Source organism: Oncorhynchus clarkii, chromosome 17, assembly GCF_045791955.1.
Source record: "Oncorhynchus clarkii lewisi isolate Uvic-CL-2024 chromosome 17, UVic_Ocla_1.0, whole genome shotgun sequence".
NCBI classification, from domain to species: Eukaryota; Metazoa; Chordata; class Actinopteri; order Salmoniformes; family Salmonidae; genus Oncorhynchus; species Oncorhynchus clarkii.
Genome location: NC_092163.1, coordinates 30370034 through 30391251, shown reverse-complemented (window position 1 = coordinate 30391251; position 21218 = coordinate 30370034). Strand labels below are relative to the sequence as shown.

The 21218-nt window shown below is 41.3% G+C and overlaps 1 protein-coding gene across 4 annotated transcripts in view; it reads left to right on the top strand.

Moving 5' to 3' along the window:
- The window catches only part of LOC139370691 (protein MTSS 2-like), a 109384-nt gene that overhangs the window by 2774 nt on the left and 85392 nt on the right, over window positions 1-21218 (top strand). For all 4 annotated transcript variants that reach the window (XM_071110317.1, XM_071110316.1, XM_071110318.1 and 1 more), the window contains exon 2: window positions 17888-17949. In XM_071110317.1, coding sequence (XP_070966418.1) covers window positions 17888-17949 — 62 coding nt within the window. The remainder of the gene's footprint in view (window positions 1-17887; window positions 17950-21218) is intronic.

Here is a 21218-nt window from a genome sequence, read left to right as displayed (position 1 = left end):
TAATCGCACCGTACCTTCTGCGCTATGCAATCTGGTTTGCGAGCTGGTCATGGGTGCACCCCAGCCACGCTCAAGGTCCTAAACAATATCATAACCACCATCGATAAAAGACAGTACTGTGCACCGACCTGGCCAAGGCTTTCGACTCGTGTCAATCACCGCATTCTTATCGGCAGACTCAACAGCCTTGGTTTCTCAAATGACTGCCTCGCCTGGTTCACCAACTACTTCTCAGAGTTCAGTGTGTCAAATCGGAGGGCCTGTTGTCCGGACCTCTGGCAGTCTTTATGGGGGTGCCACAGGGTTCAATTCTCTTTCTCTGTATACATCAATGATGTCGCTCTTGCTGCTGGTGATTCTCTGATCCACCTCTACGCAGACGACACCATTCTGTATACTTCTGGCCTTTTGGACACTGTTAAAAACCTCCAGGCGAGCTTCAATGCCATACAACTCTCCTTCTGTGGCCTCCAACTGCTCTTCAATGCAAGTAAATCTAAATGCATGCTCGTCAACCAATCGCTGCCCGCACCTGCCCGCCCATCCAGCATCACTACTCTGGACGGTTCTGATTTAGAATACATGGACAACTACAAATACCTAGGTGTCTGGTTAGACTGTAAACTCTCCTTCCAGACCCACATCAAACATCTCTAATCCAAAATTAAATCTAGAATCGGCTTCCTATTTCGCAACAAAGCATCCGTCACTTATGCTGCTGAACATACCCTTGTAACACTGACCAATCTACCGATCCTCGACTTCGGTGATGTCATCTATAAAATAGCCTCCAACACTCTACTCAACAAACTGGATGCAGTCTATCACAGTGCCATCTGTTTTGTCACCAAAGCCCCATATACTACCCACCACTGCGACCTGTAAGCTCTCATTGGCTGGCCCTTGCTTCATATTTGTCGCCAAACCCACTGGCTCCAGGTCATCTAAGTTTTTGCTAGTTAATGCCCCGCTTTCTCAGCTCACTGGTCACCATAGCAGCACACACCCATATCACGCACTCCAGCAGGTATATTTCACTGGTCATCCCCAAAGCCATCTCCTCCTTTGGCCACCTTTCCTTCCAGTTCTCTGCTGCCAATGACTGGAACAAAATTAAACAATCACTGAAGCTGGAGACTCATATTTCCTTAACTAACTTCAAGCATCAGCTGTCAGAGCAGCTTACCGATCATTGCACCTGCACTTAGCCCATTTGTAAATAGCCCACCCAACTACCTCATCCCCATATTGTTATTTATTTTTGCTCCTTTACATCCCAGTATCTATACTTGCACATTAATCTTCTGCACATCTATCAATCCGGTGTTCAATTGCTAAATTGTAATTATTTTGCCACTATGGCCTATTTATTGCCTTACCTCCCTACTCTTACCACATTTGCACACACTGTATAGATTTTTTTCTATTGTTATTGACTGTACGTTTGTTTATCCCTTGTGTAACTCTGTGTTTGTCGCACTGCTTTGCTTTATCTTGGCCAGGTTGCAGTTGTAAATGAGAACTTGTTCTCAACTGACCTACCTGGTTAAATAAAAAAAAGTGTTTCACATGACTACCTTAAGGTAGGGCCGTGGATCAGAAAACCAGTCATTGTCTGGTGTGACCACCATTGCCTCATGCAGTGTGACACATCTCCTTCGCATAGGGTTGATTGGCTTGTGGAATGTTGTCCCACTCCTCTTCAATGGCTATGCGAAGTTGCTGGACATTGGCAGGTACACTCTGTCCTACATGTCAATCCAGAGCATACCAAACATGCTCAATGGGTGACCTGTGTAGTGAGTATGCAGGCCATGGAGGAACTGGGACATTTTCAGATTCCAGGAATTGTGTACATCTTCTTCCGACTTGGCTGTGCATTATCATGCTGAAATATGAATTGATGGTAGAGGATGAATGGCATGACAATGGGGCTCAGGATCTCGTCACGATTTCTCTGTTCCTTCAAATTGCCATCGAATAAATGCTTTTGTTCATTGCCACTAACTTATGCCTGCCTATACCCAATCCCCACCACCATCATGGGGCGCTCTGTGATAAGTTTACATGACCAAACTGACATACACATGGTCTGTGGTTGTGGGGCTGGTTGATGTACTGCCAAATTCTCTAAAATGGCATTGGCAAGCGGCTTCTGGTAGATAAATGAACATTACATTCTCTGGCAAACAGCTCTGGGGGACATTCCTGCATTCGACATGCCAATTGCACGTTCATTCAAAACTTGAGACCTCTGTGGCGTTATGTGACAACTGAATGGATTAACTTGGCTGCCCCCCCACCATGAACCCCTAAGGGGCTCCATAAAAAAGTGATGCGGAAGGGCAAAATAAACTTATGACGATGTTCTTTGGCTGCTAGAAGTGTTTAAGAGCCACATTATTAATGAAAGCTCTGGAAAACAGCTCGGCTACTAAAGATGCATCGTGAGAAGGTTGTAACGATGATCTTAACACTAAAGAGGCTTTGGGAAACTAGGACCAGAACAGTGCAGCAGAGTTCAGTAGAGTATTCACCAGTAAAGTAGGTACAGTATAATTTACTGTACTCAACTCTTGAGGTTGACATGGGACCAGGACTCCTGTGTGATTTGTGTAGGAATAGGAGTGAAGTTCTAGACGCGAATTCGAGACGACAGGATCGACTGTCCAAAGGAACAAGCAATACTTATGTTTTCTTTTGGGGGGGGGGTTCCACTAATGCATTTGCTGCCGCAGAGCAAGAACAGACGGACGAGCAACTAACGGATAAAGTTGTTTCTGACTTTTGGTGTGTAAAAATGAGCACGGAACTGGAATGGTTTTATTTTTTGGGAGGACAGGAAAGTTAAGGGATTATAGAAAACTGCGGGATCAGGACAGTACGGGAAAACTTTAAGACGGGTCAGGAATACATTTTCACTGTCAACCTCTGCTGTGCTGTTTTGTACTGTTCAACGTACTCCCACCCCACATACAGTTCCAGGCAAAAGTTTGGACACCTACTCATTCCAGGGTTTTCTTTATTTTGAACTATTATTCTACAATGTAGATTGTTTACAGACAGATTATTTAACTTATTATTCACTGTATCACAATTCCAGTGGGTCAGAAGTGGACATACACTAAGTTGACTGTGCCTTTAAACAGCTTGGAAAGTTCCAGAAAACGATGTCATGGCTTTAGAAGCTTCTGATAGGCTAATTGACATAATTTGAATCAGTTGGAGGTGTACCTGTGGATGTATATCAAGGCTTGCCTTCAAACTCAGTGCCTCTTTGCTTGACATCATGGAAAAAATCTAAAGAAATCAGCCAAGACCTCAGAAAAAAATTATAGACCTCCCCAAGTCTGGTTCATCCTTGGGAGCAATTTCCAAACGCCTGTAGGTACCACGTTCATCTGTACAAACAAAAGTACGTAAGTATAAACACCATGGGGCCACGCAGCTGTCATACCACTCAGGAAGGAGATGCGTTCTGTCTTCTAGAGATGAATGTACTTTGGTGTGAAAAGTGCAACTCAATCCCAGAACAACAGCAAAGGACCTTGTGAAGATGCTGGGGCAAACCGGTTCAAAAGTATCTATATCCACAGTAAAACGAGTCCTATATCGACAACCTGAAAGGCCACTCAGCAAAGAAGAGCCACTGCTCCAAAACTTCCATTAAAAAAAGCCAGACTACAGTTTGCAACTGCACATGGGGACAAAGATCATACTTTTTGGAGTAATGTCCTCTGGTCTGATGAAACAAAAATAGAACTGTTTGGCCATAATGACCAACCTTATGTTTGGAGGAGAAAGGGGGAGGCTTGCAAGCTAAAGAACATCATCCCAACTGTGAAGCACAGGGGTGGCAGCATCATGTTGTGGGGGTGCTTTGCTGCAAGAGGGACTGGTGCACTTCACAAAATAGATGGCATCATGAGGCTGGCTAACATCCAGTGAAATTACAGAGCGCCAAATTCAAAAAACAAAATACTCATTATAAAAATTCTTAGCACATACAAATGTTATACATCTGTTTAAAGATGAACTTGTTCTTAATCCAACCACGGTGTCAGATTTCAAAAAGGCTTTACGGCGAAAGCACACCATACCATCTGAGAACAGCGCCCAGCAGACAAATCATTACAAACCGTTACCAGCCAAGTAGAGGAGTTACTTACACAAGTCAGAAATAGAGAATTAATCACTTACCTTTGATCTTCATATGGTTGCACTCACAAGACTCCCATTTACTCAATAAATGTTTGTTTTGTTTGTTGAAGTCCCTCTTTATATCCAAAAACCTCTGTTTTGTTCAGTAATCCACAGGCTCAAAGGCAGTCACAACAGACAGACAAAATCCGAAAAGTATCAGTAAAGTTCGTAGAAACATTTCAAACGATGTTTACAATCAATCAGGTTGTTTTTAGTAATAATAATCAATATTTCAACCGGACAAAAGCTTCGTCAATTTTTAAGGAAAACAAGAAAGGCGCGCTCTCGGTCGTGCGCATGTAAACCTGTAGTGTCCACTCATTCAGAGTGGTCTTACTCCCTCATTTTTCAGAATACAAGCCTGAAACTATTTCTACAGACTGTTGACATCTAGTGGAACCCATATGAAGTGTAATTTGAGTCCTAAGTCAATGGAATTTTCTCAGGTTTTTGCCTGCCATATCAGTTCTGTTATACTCAGACATTATTTTAACAGTTTTAGAAACTTCAGTGTTTTCTATCCAAATCTACCAATTATATGCATATCCTATCTTCTGGGCCTGAGTAACCGGCATTTTACTTTGGGCACGCTTTTCATCCGGAGTTGAAAATAGTTTCCCCTACCCTAATGAAGTCAAACAATTTAAAGGCAATGCTACCAAATGCTAATTGAGTGCATGTAAACTTCTGACCCACTGGGAATGTGATGAAATAAATAAAAGCTGAAATAAATCACTCTCACTATTATTCTGACATTTCACATTCTTAAATAAGTGATGATCCTAAGACAGGGAATTGTTACTAGGATTAAATGTCAGGAATTGTGAAAAACTGAGTTGAAATATATTTGTCTGAGGTGTATGTAAACTTCCAACTTCAACTGGCCAAAATGCAGAGCGCCAAAAGCTGACGACTTTGATTCGTTTTTTCTCAAATATATTTGACATTTGTATCTGTGAACAATTCTTCCTCAAGTCCCATTCTATGGATTCAATTTCATGACAGTCCAAAAAATATCGGCCCTTTGTTGTAATTTTGTGAGGAATTACACATCATTCCTTCGTACCCTGGCTTGAAGTTCCTTAGATATAGCCTAGGCCTACAAATGTGTATGTGGAATGTCCAGGGAAGGGCAGCTTGAGGATCAATCAGGAAACTGCTATTAGGCTATTTCTCACAACCATTGATTTAGTCTATGGTCTCTGTTGGGGCCTTACAGAAATGCTGTATCCCTTACAATGCCTAACCTCTCCATTGCCTACACTGATTGGGAATAACCTCGGGCGTGAATGCTTATTGATATCTGGCTCGTCGATATTGGAAATGACGTGAGGCTGCAACACTACTTTTACCAAGGTAGGCACATTCCTTGGGTGTTTCACCCCCCCCCCCCCCCCCCCAATCTGTCATGCGTAAATAATGCAACCATTGTGTAATTAAAAAAAAAAAATGTATTTTACCTTTATTTAACTAGGCAAGTCAGTTGAGAACAAATTCTTATTTTCAATGACGGCCAAGAACAGTGGGTTAACGGCCTTGTTCAGGGGCAGAACGTCAGATTTGTACCGTGTCAGCTCTGGGATTCGAACTTGTTTGCTCATGTATTGCATGCTGAAGGTGCTCCTGCTTAAGTCGTGATTATGAGATTTCTTTAGTCGTTCAGTCGCAAATTGACTTTCATGTTGCACAAGACACCGGTATGAAATTGTATATGGTTATTTTATTTAAGAATAATGGTGGAACACTGATAAAATTAAATTTATGACATACGCTAATCAAGTGGCTACCTGGACTATTTGGCCCCTTGAACCTATTTTTACGCTACTGCTACTCTGTTTATCTATGCATTACCTCTACCTACATGTACATTTTGCCTCGACTAACCTGTGCCCCCACACATTGACTCTGTACCGGTACCCTCTGTATATAGCCTTGCTACTGTTGTAGCAGGCTTAAGTTAAGTTATTTTACTTCAGCTTATTTTAGTAAATACAGTTGAAGTCGGAAGTTTACATACACCTTAGCCAAATACACTTAAACTCAGTCGTTCACAATTCCTGACATTTAATCCCAGTAAAAAATCCCTGTTTTAGGTCCGTTAGGATCACCACTTTTATTTTAAGAATGTGAAATGTCAGAATAATAGTGAGTGATTTATTTCAGCTTTTATTTATTTTGTCACATTCCCAGAAGGTCAGAAGTTCACATACACTCAATTCGTATTTGGTAGCATTGCCTTTAAATTATTTAACTTGGGTCAAGCGTTTTAGGTAGCTTCCACAAGCTTCCCACATAAAGTTGTGTATTTTGGCCCATTCCTCCTGACAGAGCTGGTGTAACTGAGTCAGGTTTGTAGGCCTCCTTGCGCGAACACGCTTTTTCAGTTCTGCCCACACATCTTCTATATGATTGAGGTCAGGGCTTTGATGGCCACTCCATACCATGACATTGTTGTCCTTAAGCCATTTTCCCACAACTTTGGAAGTATGCTTGGGGTCATTGTCCATTTGGAAGACCCATTTGCGACCAAGCTTTAACTTCCTGACTGATGTCTTGAGATGTTGCTTCAATATATCCACATAATTTTCCTGCCTCAAGTTGCCATCTATCTTGTGAAGTGCACCAGTCCCTCCTGCAGCAAAGCACCCCCACAACATGATGCTGCCACCCCCGTGCTTCACAGTTGGGATGGTGTTCTTCGGCTTGTAAGTCTCCCCCTTTTTCCTCCTAACATAACAATGGTCATTACTAGAGGTCGACCGATTATGATTTTTCAACGCCGATACCGGTTTATTGGAGGACCAAAAAAGCCGATACCAGTTAATCAGTCGATTTAAAAAATATATATTTATTTATTTGTAAAAATAACAATTACAACAATACTGAATGAACACTTATTTTAACTTAATATAATACATAAATAAAATCAATTTAGCCTGAAGTAAATAATGAAACATGTTCAATTTGGTTTAAATAATGCAAAAACAAAGTGTTGGAGAAGAAAGTAAAAGTGCAATATGTGCTATGTAAGAAAGCTAATGTTTCAGTTCCTTGCCCAGAACATGAGAACATATCAATGCTGGTGGTTCCTTTTAACATGTCTTAAATATTCCCAGGTAAGAAGTTTTAGGTTGTAGTTATTATAGGAATTATAGGACTATTTCCCTCTATACCGTTTGTATTTCATTAACCTTTGACTATTAGATGTCCTAATAGGCACTTTAGTATTGCCAGTGTAACAATATAGCTCCCGTCCCTCTAGTTGGTGCGCGCTAACTAGCTAGCCATTTCACTTCGGTTACACCAGCCTCATCTTGGGGGTTGATAGGCTTGAAGTCATAAACAGCGCAATGTTTGACGCACAACGAAGAGCTGCTTGCAGAACTCTCGAAAGTGCTGTTTGAATGAATGTTTACGCACCTGCTTCTGCCTACCACCGCTCAGTCAGATACTTGTATGCTTGTATGCTCAGTCAGATTATATGCAACGCAGGACACGCTAGATAATATCTAGTAATATCATCAACCATGTGTAGTTAACTAGTGATTATGATTGTTTTTTACAAGATAAGTTTAATGCTAGCTAGAAACTTACCTTGGCTTACTGCATTTGCATAACAGGCAGTCTCTTTGTGGAGTGAAACGAGAGAGAGGCAGGTCGTTATTGCGTTTTACTAGTTAACTGTAAGGTTGCAAGATTGGATCCCCCGAGCTGACGAGGTGAAAATCTGTCGTTCTGCCCCTGAACTTGAAATCGTCCCTAATGAATCGGCCATTCCGATTAATCGGTCGACCTCTAGTCATTATGGCCAAACAGTTTATTTTTGATTCATCAGACGAGAGGACATTTCTCCAAAAAGTATGATCTTTGTCCCCATGTGCAGTCCCAAACCGTAGTCTGGTTTTGGAGCAGTGGCATCTTCCTTGCTGCGCGGCCTTTCGGGTTATGTCAATATAGGACCTGTTTTACTGTGGATATAGATACTTTTGAACTTGTTTCCTCCAGCATCCTCACAAGGTCCTTTGCTGTTCTGGGATTGATTTGCACTTTCCACTCCAAAGTACATTCATCTCTAGGAGACAGAATGCGTCTCCTTCCTGAGCGGTATGACGGCTGCGTGGTCCCTTGGTGTTTATACTTGCGTACTATTGTTTGTACAGATGAACTTGGGACCTTCAGCTATTTGGAAATTGCTCCCAAGGATGAACCAGACTTGTGAAGGTCTACAATTGTTTTTGCGGTCTTGGCTGATTTCTTTTGATTTTCCCATGATATCAAGCAACGAGGCACTGAGTTTGAAGGTAGGCCTTGAAATACATCCACAGGTACAACTCCAATTGACTCAATTGATGTCAATTAGCCTATCAGAAGCTTCTAAAGCCATGACATCTTTTTCTGGAGTTTTCCAAGCTGTTTAAAGGCACAGTCAACTTTAGTGTATGTATACTTCTGACCCACTGGAATTGTGATACAGTGAATTATAAGTGAAATCTGTCTGTAAACAATAATTGGAAACGCACAAAGTAGATGTCCTAACCGACTTGGTGAAACTATAGTTTGTTAACGACATTTTTAGTGGTTAAAAAAACGAGTTTGAATGACTCCATAAGGGAATGTAAACTTCTGACTTCAACTGTACTTCAACACTTATTTTTCTTAACTTAATTTTTGGTTAAGGGCTTGTAAGTAAGCATTTCACTTTTAGGTCTACTACACCTTTTGTATTCGGCGCATGTGACATACATTTTGTAAACATTTTAGTAATTAAAAAAAAAAATATATATATTCTCCCGCATTGGAAAGCGGTCTCCGTTTCAGAACCGCGGACAATCTTCAGTTGAATTGAATTGGCCCCTTCCCCAATATGTCGTTATGTGCATTTAAGCAAAGTTTTTGGTGTTGAGAACAATGCGTCTGAGGCAGCAGCGTCGAGAGGATGTAGCTCTTGCCATAATTGTCTAAGAAAAGAAAAACCCCCACTGAATTAGGTCTATAATCAATAGTCCAACTGTTAAGTGTGCCTGGTGTTATAAATGATCCATATAAAGTAGGGATGCACAATTTGTCGGTGAACATATCGGTATCGTCCGATATTAGCTAAAAATGCCAACGTGTATTGGCCGACGTTGGTCTAGTTTAACGCCGACGTCAAAGCTAATGTGCATACCTATATGGTGTAATGACACCTTGTAAAGTGTTGCGCTACACGTGCAACACTGCATTCCTAACTTAGCCCACATGGCTGCTGTGTGGATCGAGCAGTCATTTGATCGAGTAAGAACATTTACCGCGAGACATCTGTCTAAATCCATTAAAGCCAAGATAATGGAATTCATTGCCCTTGACATTCAACCGTTCTCTCTCGTGGGTGATGTTGGATTTTGCCGACTGGTCGAGCACCGTTACACACTACCAAGTGCGCTATTTTTCAGTTGTTGCCCTACTGCAGTTACACAGTAATAGCGTCCCTGCTTTTTAGCTTCACAACATACATACTATGGAACGCCGTTTGGGTCTTTGTGTCAAAAAATATAAAGTAGCACTGTCAAAGCTGTACAAAAAAGTCTGCAAACACTGGCCACGAACGATGTGTTTACAATACCGCATTGGTAATAAAGCATCATTTGTTCAACCGCAACTTCTGGGGTAGCTAGCTTTAGCTTGGGACCTAGCAAGCACCAATACAACCAGCCTGAAAACAATGACCAGTAGAACCTTTTGTCATCTTCATTATTCTTAGCAATTATTTAGGAATCCTTGTAAGTATTAGCTAGGTTGCCACTTGTTCACCTATTGAACTTCAGTTCATAAAAAATAAATAGCTAGTCAGCAACTTAACCCTGTTGCCCAAAGCTAAAGTTATAAGCAGCCAGCTAGCTTCATTTGGCTAATGAGGTTTGACCGGACTGGGTTATGTGTTGTGAAGCTAGCCACAATAAGGATTAGGCAATATAGTGGAATTTGCAGATAATCATTTAGTTTATCATATATGCATAGTCACTTTAACCAAATGTACATACTACCTCAATCAGCCCGACTAACCAGTGCCTTGTGTGTAGCCTTGCTACTGTTAATTTTTCACTGTCTTTTTACAGTTTTTATTTCTTTACTTACTTAGTGTAAAACAGGTGAACAATAAGTAAGCACGTGACAAACTTTGATTTGATTCATGTGGGAGCTGATGTTTGTCTTTATCACCATCTTGATAACATCTACGGGATCGGTTTCTCCGCCCCTACACCACAGGATGGTTGCGCTAACGTAGGCTAATGTGATTAGCATGAGGTTGTAAATAAAAATAACGTTACCCAGGACATGGACATGTCTGATATGGGCAGAAAGCTTAAATTCTTGTTAATTTAACTGCACTGTCCAATTTACAGTAGCTATGCCAGTGAAATAATACCATGCTATTGTTTGAGAAGAGTGCACATTTATGAACTTAAATGTATTAATAAACCAAGTGGGTACATTTGGGCAGTCTTGATACAACATTTTGAACAGAAATGCAATGGTTTATTGAATCAGTCTAAAACTTTGCACATTGCTGTAGTGGCCAAAATCTAAATTGCTCCTAAGCTGGAATATTACATTTTGGCCTTTCTCTTGCATTTCAAAGATGGAACACAAATACGCATGTTTTTTTTTCTCTTTGTATTATCTTTAACCAGATATGGGTTATTCTCCTGCGTTTAATTTCACATTTCCCCAAACTTCAGTGTTTCCTTTAAAATGGTATAAGGAATATGGATATACTTGGTTGAGGTCCTGAGCTACAGGCAGTTGGATTTGGGTATGTCATTTTAGACAAAAATTGAAAAATAAATGGGGCGAATCCTTTAATTTAGAAGCAACCTCTGCTGGTTCACTGGGCCTCAGTAGCCTTGTACACTGGGCAAAGGGCCACTGAGAACAGTGCCTTAGGGCAAAGCCTGTCGGGTTACCCTGTCCTCCAATTCGCCTGTTCTGGCCATAACAGCTCCTGAAATCTCCAGTCTAGAGCACCGACCTGGTCTATGTATTGTGATTGTAACCGAGCAAGTTGCTTTCTTTGCAGGTGCAACTGAGTTGGATCACTTCATTTTAGTATCACACTAGGGGGGAATTAATTTAACAAGCCAATTGTTTTGTCTTGAGCAACACACTGATTTGCTGGTTTAACTGTAGCACAATTAATTAACATTTGGACACTAAATGTGCATTTTCTTCGATCATTAACATGATCCTATGCTGACTATATATTGAGGAAGATGTTGCTGGCTGATTTTAATCTAGTTGTTGGGTCCCAACCTGTAAACATGCCAGTACTATTCTAATGGTTAATACATCAAGATGTTATACACTCAAAAATGAAAATGTTCCTGGAGTATCCTTTAGGAGTTCTTCAAATTGAAACTGTGGAGGAAACCCTAAGTCCTTGGAATAACTTTTTAAAAAAAGGGTTCTTCAAATAACCCCTTTTAATGGACCCTCAAACCTTTATCAAGAACCTTTTGGTGTTAACTACCCCCCCTATTTATTATTGTTGGTGTTGATAATGATATGCATAACAATAACACTATTTTAGTTGTCATTGTTTATTTTGATTTTAGTGGCAACGCAGAATAAAAACTTCATTTGGATTTTAACTCCCAGCGGAGTCCCAAGTCCAATGGGTATATCCTCTAGCGTGTTGATATTCTCCATATCCATAGCCTGAATGATTTTGCAGTGCTTTGTGATTGAACAGGTTTCCTCTTATATTGATCGGAGGTGTAGGGAGGGTTGAGTCTGAATCAAATGTTTAATTATACAGATTAGACAACATGCACATGTAAATATTCATACCTTGTATTTTGTGGTAAATGTTAATGAGAAACTGTTTTGAAGAGGTAAGGGAGGAGGATGGTAAATGTGATCTGCGTAACATACCAATACAAATTTACATACCTTGTGTATGCCTCGTCTGTATACCTGCAGACATAAAAGTGTTCAGTTCAGTAATCTGCACCCAATACAGCTTGTGTCATTGTGTCAGCCTGTTTTAGAAAGATTTGCGCAAATATGATAATATAGATGGCATCATTATAAAAAAACATACATTTAGTTAATTCGAGGGACAAACCTTAACTGAAAAATTTGAAGATCTCAATTTTTAAGGTAAGTGCCTGGACCTGCTGTCCTTTCAAATCCAAATGTTTCAGTTTGGCAGTTCCTGCAAGAACCCCCACCACCTTTCGGGTTCTTGGAGGAACCATTTCAGTGCCAATAACCTTAAGGTTCTTCAAAGAACTTTGAGGAGCTTAGAAGAACCCTTGTTGAACCCCTCATTTTTTATGTTACAGCAGCCTACTTGTGCCGTCTGCACTCAAAGCTGGTCTTCTCAACATAAAGAGAAATGCTATACTGAACAGTGAGAACTTCAGGAGGATGACTAAAGCTTGAGTCATAGTTTCCTGGGAATAGGGTTTGTGCCACCACTGTCAAAGCTTGTTGCTATCTGATGCGCCCTCTCTTATCTGATGAAAGAAGTTTAAGTCAGCGTGTTGACATGCTACTCAACTGTTATCCATCCACACCCATCCTCAGACCCTATGGCGGAGATCCCGGAATTGAAGGGGTTCCATGTCATTTGTGGGCAGAGGAAACACTGTGCTTTCACTTTGACAAATGTTGAGTGTGTCCTTATCCAAGCTTTGAATTGGGGAGCGGCCATCCTGGGGGCCGAGCCCTGGTGATAGAGGAAATTTGCATGTGGAGGATGGTGAGGGTGGCTTTCAGGTCTCCGGTGTTTGCTCAGGACCCATGCAGTACTACGGATCACTGAAATTTAACAGCCCATCAACCTCTGAACAGCCCTGTGGGAAGCTGTGGTGTTGTAGTATCCAAACGCACCCACCTTAACTGTGTGATCCACAGGTATTCTCAATCAACAAGTGCCCTTTTAGGTTCCATCTATCTTTATAAGGACAGTGCATCATTCTCCATCCAGTGTGAAAAATGTATTTGAGATGTGCAAAAAGTATGCTCAACCTCGGTGTATGACTGGTTACAGGGCTATCGGGCTCCCCTAGCCTCCCAAGGGCCCTTGTTAGTAGCAGTGTAAGTGTCGAGAGGAGCTGGACCGTGATCTTTTTTGTATCAATTATTAATCCAATAAGTGGAGCACGGGAGGCAGGCTGGCTCCGCTGTTGGTACATCTCTAGGCATGAATGAAGGACAGCTGAGCTTCAGCTTGAATGGAGCAAAGTCCGCTACTTTACTGTTCAACAGGATCAATGATCAGTTAGGTTCCAGTGGCATACCCTGATGCTGTTTTTGGAGGCAGAGAGATGGTGCAAGAACTAGCCAGTAGGAGTGTAGAAGGTGTATGTTAGTCATTTCGTCTTTCCATAGCAACGGCAAAATGTAATAGAGATTCTCTCCGGGAGTCAACTCCGAAACAAAGGCCTTTCATGCAGTTTAAAGAGAAACTCAAGGGACTAACTTCAGAAGAGCTCTACTCACTAGGGAGAAAAAAATAATCAAGGAAGTGGAACCATGAAAGAAACAGGGAGGGCTCTCCTGGTTGGATCACTTCAAGCTTTTTTCAGACACAGGAAAGCAGCCTCTTTGGTACAAACCATTGGCACTGGTAGGCTACAAGTGGTGCTTAGATGCTATGCACACAGTTTTCTAGCCTGCAAGTAGTCTACAGCTATTTTCCCCGTCATAATTTCATGAAGTTGTAAAATTATTTATTTTTATTGAATTCTGCTGCTGAAACCAGTTTGAAAGGTGAGAGACGAGCACAAAACTGCAGGCTATAGGCTATACTCCCCATCCCACACTGTCCAGCCCCTTTGATCCAGATTTGCCAGGTGCAATGGCCTCAGGTTGCCATTTCAGAGCATCTCCACTGTTCATTTACGGTTTTGCTAGTGCATTCAGGCTGCCGTGTGAATCTATTTCCTGTGTGTGGTATTTCTATCGAAGTAATATAAATCAACCAGTGCCTGTCAAACAGCACCCGCAAACAATTAGTCATCGTGACGGCAATTGATTGAACAGTGGGTCATTACACCTCAAAAGCATGAGGATTTTGACACCCACCTGTTTCTGTTCATTTATGTAGTTAGAAACATAATATTAGCGTTCCTGTAAAATGATTTTGTTGAAATATAATTTGATCTCTGAGAAATTAAACAAATTGATTGCACCCAAACTGGCAAGTTTTCATCTATAGGATTCATATGATATCCCATAGGTACTATATTTAACATCTGATTTGGACCAAGTTTTTATAACAATGAGTTAGACATGAGGAATCCAAAGAAATGGTCAAAAGCCACCCACTCATGTATCAGGGATAGTCCTACTCTGAGCCGCAGCGCCATACTAGTCAGACATAGAGAACTGATACTGTATAATCGTTGTTGGGGTGGGTTTGTGTTGGGCACTGTGGGTGGATTTTGACCATTTCTTTGGATTCTACATCTCTCTCAAGGTTTGGTCCAAATCAGATGTTAAGTACTACACTACCGTTCAAAACTTTGGGGTCACTTAGAAATGTCCTTGTCTTTGAAAGAAAATCACTTTTTATTTTAAAATAACATCAAATTGTTCAGAAAAAACAGTGTAGACATTGTTAATGTTGTAAATGACTAGCTAATTTATTTTTTAAATGGATTATCTACATAGGCGTACAGAAGCCCATTATCAGCAACCATCACTCCTGTGCTCACAACGTCCCATTGGTTAGCTAATCCAAGTTTATAATTTTAAAAGGCTAATTGATCATTCGAAAACCCTTTTGCAATTATGTTAGCACAGTTAAACTGTTGTCCTGATTTAAAGACTGGTGACATCCAGTGGAAGCGGTAGGAACTGCAAGAAGGTCCCTTAGAATTCTGGATTCCCAATGAATAATAGGCAGGTCTTAACTTCTGGGGATGAGTAGCAGGCGGTTGAATTTGGGCATGCTTTTCATCCAACATTCCGAATGCTGCCCCCTGTCCTAGAGAAGTTAAAGAAGCAATAAAACTTGCATTTTTTAGACTACTTGGGTATCTGGTGCATCAGCATTTGTGGGTTTGATTACAGGTTCAAAATGGCCAGAAACAACTTTTCTGAAACTCGTCAGTCTATTCTTGTTCTGAGAAATGAAGGCTATCCCATGTGAGAAATTGCCAAGAAACTGAAGATCTCGTACAACGCTGTGTACTACTCCATTCACAGAACAGCACAAACTGGCCCTAACCAGAATAGAAAGATGAGTGGGAGGCCCCGGTGCACAACTGGGCAAGAGGACAAGTACATTATTGTCTAGTTTGAGAAACAGACGCCTCACAAGTCCTCAACTGGCAGCTTCATTAAATAGTACCTGCAAAACACCAGTCTCAATGTCAACAGTGAAGAGGCGACTCTGGGATGCTGGCCTTCTGGCAGAGTTCCTCTGTCCAGTGTGTTGTTTTTATTGGCTAGTCTGAGATATGGCTTTTTCTTTGCAACTCTGCCTAGAAGGCCAGCATCCCGGAGTCGCCTCTTCACTGTTGACGTTGCGACTGGTGTTTTTGCGGTTACAATAGTAATTTAAAGCTTTAACTTGTTGAGTGTAGGGTGCAGTATTTAGATTTTTTTTATGAGAAACGTACCCATTTGAAACTACCTATTTCTCAGGTCCAGAAACTAGAATATGCATAGAATTGTCAGATTAGGATAGAAAACTCTAAAGTTTCCAAAACTGTCAAAATTGTCTGTGAGTATAACAGAACTGATATGTCATATCTTGTTGGAACGGCCCCAATAAAACTGAGTACTTCCCAACCTTACCCAATTCTTTGTAGCCTGAAAGGCAAACAAGGATTTCCTAGAATGTTTGTGCTGAGAAACCGGTTTAGAGTTATGTTAGTTGTTTCCTCAGAAATCGCACCATAGAGATCACTATCAGTTTATTTTCCTCCTCTCTAGAATACATTACCTCTGCGAGTCAGCACATCTCCTAAAACTGTAGCGCATAACAGCTGTATTGCTTTGTTGCCAACAGAGGAAAAAGCTTATTTTTTTCTCACTGGCCTTGGGGCAGCAAAAGGCTCATTATCATGTGACTCATCTCATTTACTCACTGGGCCCTGAATGTGAACTTGCATAAGGATTGGTTTGTTGAAGCAGGTCAACGGAAAGCAAACGACATGCAGTGAATGCATTTACTGTCACAATTCAAGGAGAAATTAATTATTTCATTTGTACATTGCGTACATTGCTTATTCTGTAGTTAATGTCCTTGTTAGTGACTACTTCCAGTAGCTTTCTGGATCAATCGCTCCCTCGGCCAAGGACAAAGGTTGATTTGATTCTTAATTGTTAGTGGATAGTCACACACCAAATAGCCCCTTTGGAGACGGAAGGTACAAAACAAGCACCACCTGTTACATCCATGTGTGCATTGGTTCATGACCCAAGCGGCACGGTGGACTTCTCTTCATCCAGAGCCAGGTTGCATCAGTGACTGCCCACTCTGCCTTCGCTGGCCCCTTTTCCAATGGTCACTCGAACAGTGCAGGATTAGGGTTGTCAGATTTGTAGCAGGTGACTACAGTCATGGCGTTGTCTGAGCAACAAGAGTGTAGTCATTCTATTTTTAGTATTTTTCCAATGGAGAAGTTGAGTTTAGTAATGGAAGCTCCATGTCCATATAAAGCAAGTTCTATGAAATGTAGTGGGGCTCCTGAGTGGCACAGCAGTCTAAGGCACTGCATCTGTCCTAGAGGCGTCACTACAGACCCTGGTTTGATTCCACGCTGTATCACAACCGGCCATGATTGGGAGTCCCATAGGGCGGCACACAATTTGGCCGGGGTAGGCCGTCATTGTAAATAAGAATTTTTCTCTTAACTGACTAGCCTAGTTAAATAAATGTAACCAAATTTAGGTTAAAATGTGACAAAGGGAAAAGTGACTGACTGGCCTCTGGTGGTTCATCTCCTGTGGTCTAATATATTTAATTCAGCCGAGGTGCGTGCTTGCAGTGGGAGCGAACAGCTTGGCTCGGCCGATAAGAGGCTAAACGCTTGAGACTTATTGTCTAAGCGGCATTATCCACCCCACATTTTATCAACAGCGGCTTGGGTCAGCCATTACCAGGTGACCAAGTTTTGGCTAGGCCTACCTCTGTTTCTATTTTACATTGAATCATCTCTATAGAATTTGACTTATGCACCATGCAGTGGTCCTTTAGTTGGCTCTGTGATGTTTAGGCTTTAATTTCTACTCATGTTCTGTAGCCAGTGCTATGTTTTTGCCTCTGAAATATTTGAACTTGACAGACAGCCGCGGCCTTATATTTAATTTCACATACAGAAGAACCCCTTAGTAAACTAGCATTATAACTGCACTATTAGAGCTAGGAACACAAGCATTTCGCTACATGCGAAATAACTTCTGCTAAATGTGTGTGACCAATACAATTTGATGTGAACTCCAACTGGTTCAATGCAGCAGCCCTATTGACTTGTCAAGCCTCCCTGACCCACTCCTTTTCCCAGTAACAGGCAATATCCTTCACATCCAATTAAAAATGACGGCAAACTTGATTGAGTTAAATCATCTAAGCAATTGCAGTATCATAGAATGGTCTAGTAGCCGCTGACATGAAATGTTTATGTCCTATATATTTAATGATTTACTACTGTTTTTAACATCTAATCCCCATGCGTTTTCTTTACAGGCTAGTTATCCAGCCTGGGAGGACTTTGTAACCAAAGGAGTGAAGCTGCAATCCCAGCTAAGGTAAGAACTAACCATTGCCTCTGCAACCCCTCTCAATCAATATCCATTCATTTGCAAAAAGGATCTGTGTTTGCATGTGCCAAAGATGAACAGTGAAGTAATGACTGAAAACCCATCCCCAATTACATAAAATAACAGGCAGTTTCCTGCAGATTTCTTGGCCAGATACGACTCTGTATAGAGATCTCATATGAAATGGAAGGTCATGTTTGCAGGGTCAGCATATATTCTGGCCACAGCACTGCCTCGCTGCCCCCAGGGAGAACATTTAAAATGAGGATAATGACTCCCTGCGGTCCACTTGAGTTGATAAAAACATCACCGTGTCCGCTTCACTCATGCCCAATTAGCACTGGCGCTAAATCTAGCATACTGTCAGGGCAACTGGAGGGCAGGGCACTGCCTTGCTCAACCACCCTAGGAGTAAGCAGACCGACAAACAGTACCTTAAGGAAGTATTCATACCTGTTGCCTTTTTCAAAATGTTGTTACAGCTTGAATTCAAAATTGGTTTAATATTTGTTCACCAATCTACACAACACTACATAAGGACATTGAAAACATGTTTTCAAATGTATTGAAAATGAAATACAGATATCTAATTTACAAAGAAATTCACACCCCAGAGTCAATACTTTGTAGAAGCACCTTTGGCAGTGATTTTAAAGCTGTGAGTCTTTCTGGGTACGTCTCTAAGAGCTTTCCACACCTGGATTGTGCAACATTTGCACATTTATTATTTTCATAGTTCTAACAGCTCTGTCAAATCGGTCCTTGATCATTGCTAGACAACCATTTTCAGATCTTCTTGAACATCTACGGCAAGACCTAAGTCAAAACTGTAACTCGGCCACTCAGGAACATTCACTGTCTTCTTGCTAAGCAACCAGTATAGATTTAGCCTTGTGTTTTAGGTTATTGCCCTGCTGTTAGGTGAATTAATCTCAGTGTCTAGTGGAAAGCAAACTGAACCAGGTCTTCCTCCAGGATTTTGCCTGTGCTAAGCTCCATTCCATTTAATTTTTTTATCCTGAAAACATCCCTAGTCCTTAACCATTACAAGCATACCCATAACATGATGCAGCCACCACTGTGCTTGAAAATATGAAGAGTGGTACTCAGTAATTTTTTGTATTGGATTTGCCCCAAACATAACACTTTGTATTTAGGACAAAAAGTTAATTGCTTTGCCACATTTTTTGCAGTATTACTTTAGTTCCTTGTTGCAAACAGGATGCATGTTCTGGAATATTTGTTTGTACAGGCTTCCTTTTCACTCTGTCAATTAGGTTAGTATTAGGGATGTTAATGGTACATTTAAATTGGCGTCAGAATTGAACAATGGTCAGTCATAAAACAGGAACAGAGAGGCGAAGGTCGAGAGCCGTGCGTCCTCCGAAACCCAACCAAGTCACGCTGCTTCTTGACACAATGCCTCCTTAACCCAGAAGCCAGCCACACCAATGTGTCGGAGGAAACGTGTCAGCGTGCATGCGCAGACATGGTCGTCAGGTTGATTCCATATGTGTTATTTCATAGTTTTGATGTCTTCACTATTATTCTACAATGTAGAAAATAGTAAAAATAAATTAAAACCCTTGAACGAGTAGGTGTCCAAACATTTTACTGGTACTGTATTTCACCATTTACAGTAGTGAGATACAAGTTTCAATTCTATTTATCATAGTATATGTTTGTAAACTTACCATGAAGTACCATAACAAATTGTTCTCTGCCATTCCACCCGCTAAAAGGGCCTCTATTTTAAATGCAGGTTGTAGCACAACAAAATGTGGAAAAAGTTGAGGGGTGTGAATACTTTCTGAAGCCACTGTCTCTTTGGTACTTTAGGCTAGCCACCCACTTTACTCCTGAATGTTAAAATGAACTCCTAGACCATGACTCTCCAATCCTGTTCCCGGAGAGCTATCCTCCTGTAGGTTTTCGCTATACAACCCCAGTTGTAACTAAACTGATTCAGTTCATCAACCAGCTAATTATTAGAATCAAGGGGCGCTAGATTAGGGTTGGAGCGAAAATCTACTGGATGGTAGCTCTACAGAAACATGGTTGGAGAGCCCTGTCCTAGACCCGAAACAATTACTCCTGTATACCCAAGGAGGTTACTGATATAGGTTTTTAGCAATATGGAACTTGTTCCACATTGCCTTCCGATGAGCTTGGTTGAATTTTTCACCATATTGCTTGCTTACACCCCCCCCCCCCCATATCTCTACATGTCCATTTGCTTAGAGTAAGGAGTAAAGGTTGACTTGGGATTCAGCAGTCGTGTGTCTCTCTGGATTTATTTTGGGTCCGTCGTTTAATAGTGATTGAAGGAAGGAGCGTCACAAGGAACAGTGTTGCCATACTCTGCCAATTATCGCCCTGTAACAATGGCACCTCTCTGCTCTTCCCGTCAAACAGTTTCCATTGTCCAAGCTTGCTGACGATTGTCAAGTTGTAGTATTTCCACCAACGTATCTTGGGGTTACGAGTGAGAGCCGCCGATGGCCAATCACAGCCGTAACACCTGATACCCTGGTCCTAATCGGTAATACCACCCAGCACTCACAGTACATTACAGGGTCTCTACAATACAGCCATTGATGCTCTGTGTCTGAGCTACTGTGTCCTCCATGACTCCATACGCCGTCTGGCGCAGGTCTGCCTATGCCTTAAAACCTTTTTAGTTCTGAAGGATTCGTTGCCATAGAAATGTACCAGGCTGAAAGGTGAGCCGCATGCGTATGACAGTTTATCCAGAATTTACCAAAGTTACCTCGCTAATAACTTTTCAAACCTGCTTCATAGGATACCCCTCAGGCCAGTACAAGAGTGCTGTTTTGGGGAAAAGTCTAGTCCAGACACGAGTGGGTGAATTTGTTTCACCTCTGTTTGGAAATGCACAATACTCTACCTGACTTACTCACTAGGGTGAAAATATTAAAAACAAATTGATTCCCACTTTGGAACATTTGCAAAAGAATCCATACAAATGACAAAAGATTAGTCTATTTTTAACAGATCACAGTTAAACAATCCAATATATAAAGCAATGGCATACTCACTAGGGGAACAATGCCTACATTTAATAATGATTTAAAATCCCAGAAACTTCCATCTAAAGGGCAATAAGAAAATGGGTCTAAGACGTGGTTATGTAGGGGTTTTCCTAACCGTGATTTAGGACTGACCTTCCTGTCATCAAAACAGTCAAAGGCCGTGTCTGAAATCTGACTTGCCTACTACTTATTTAAATGGCATAC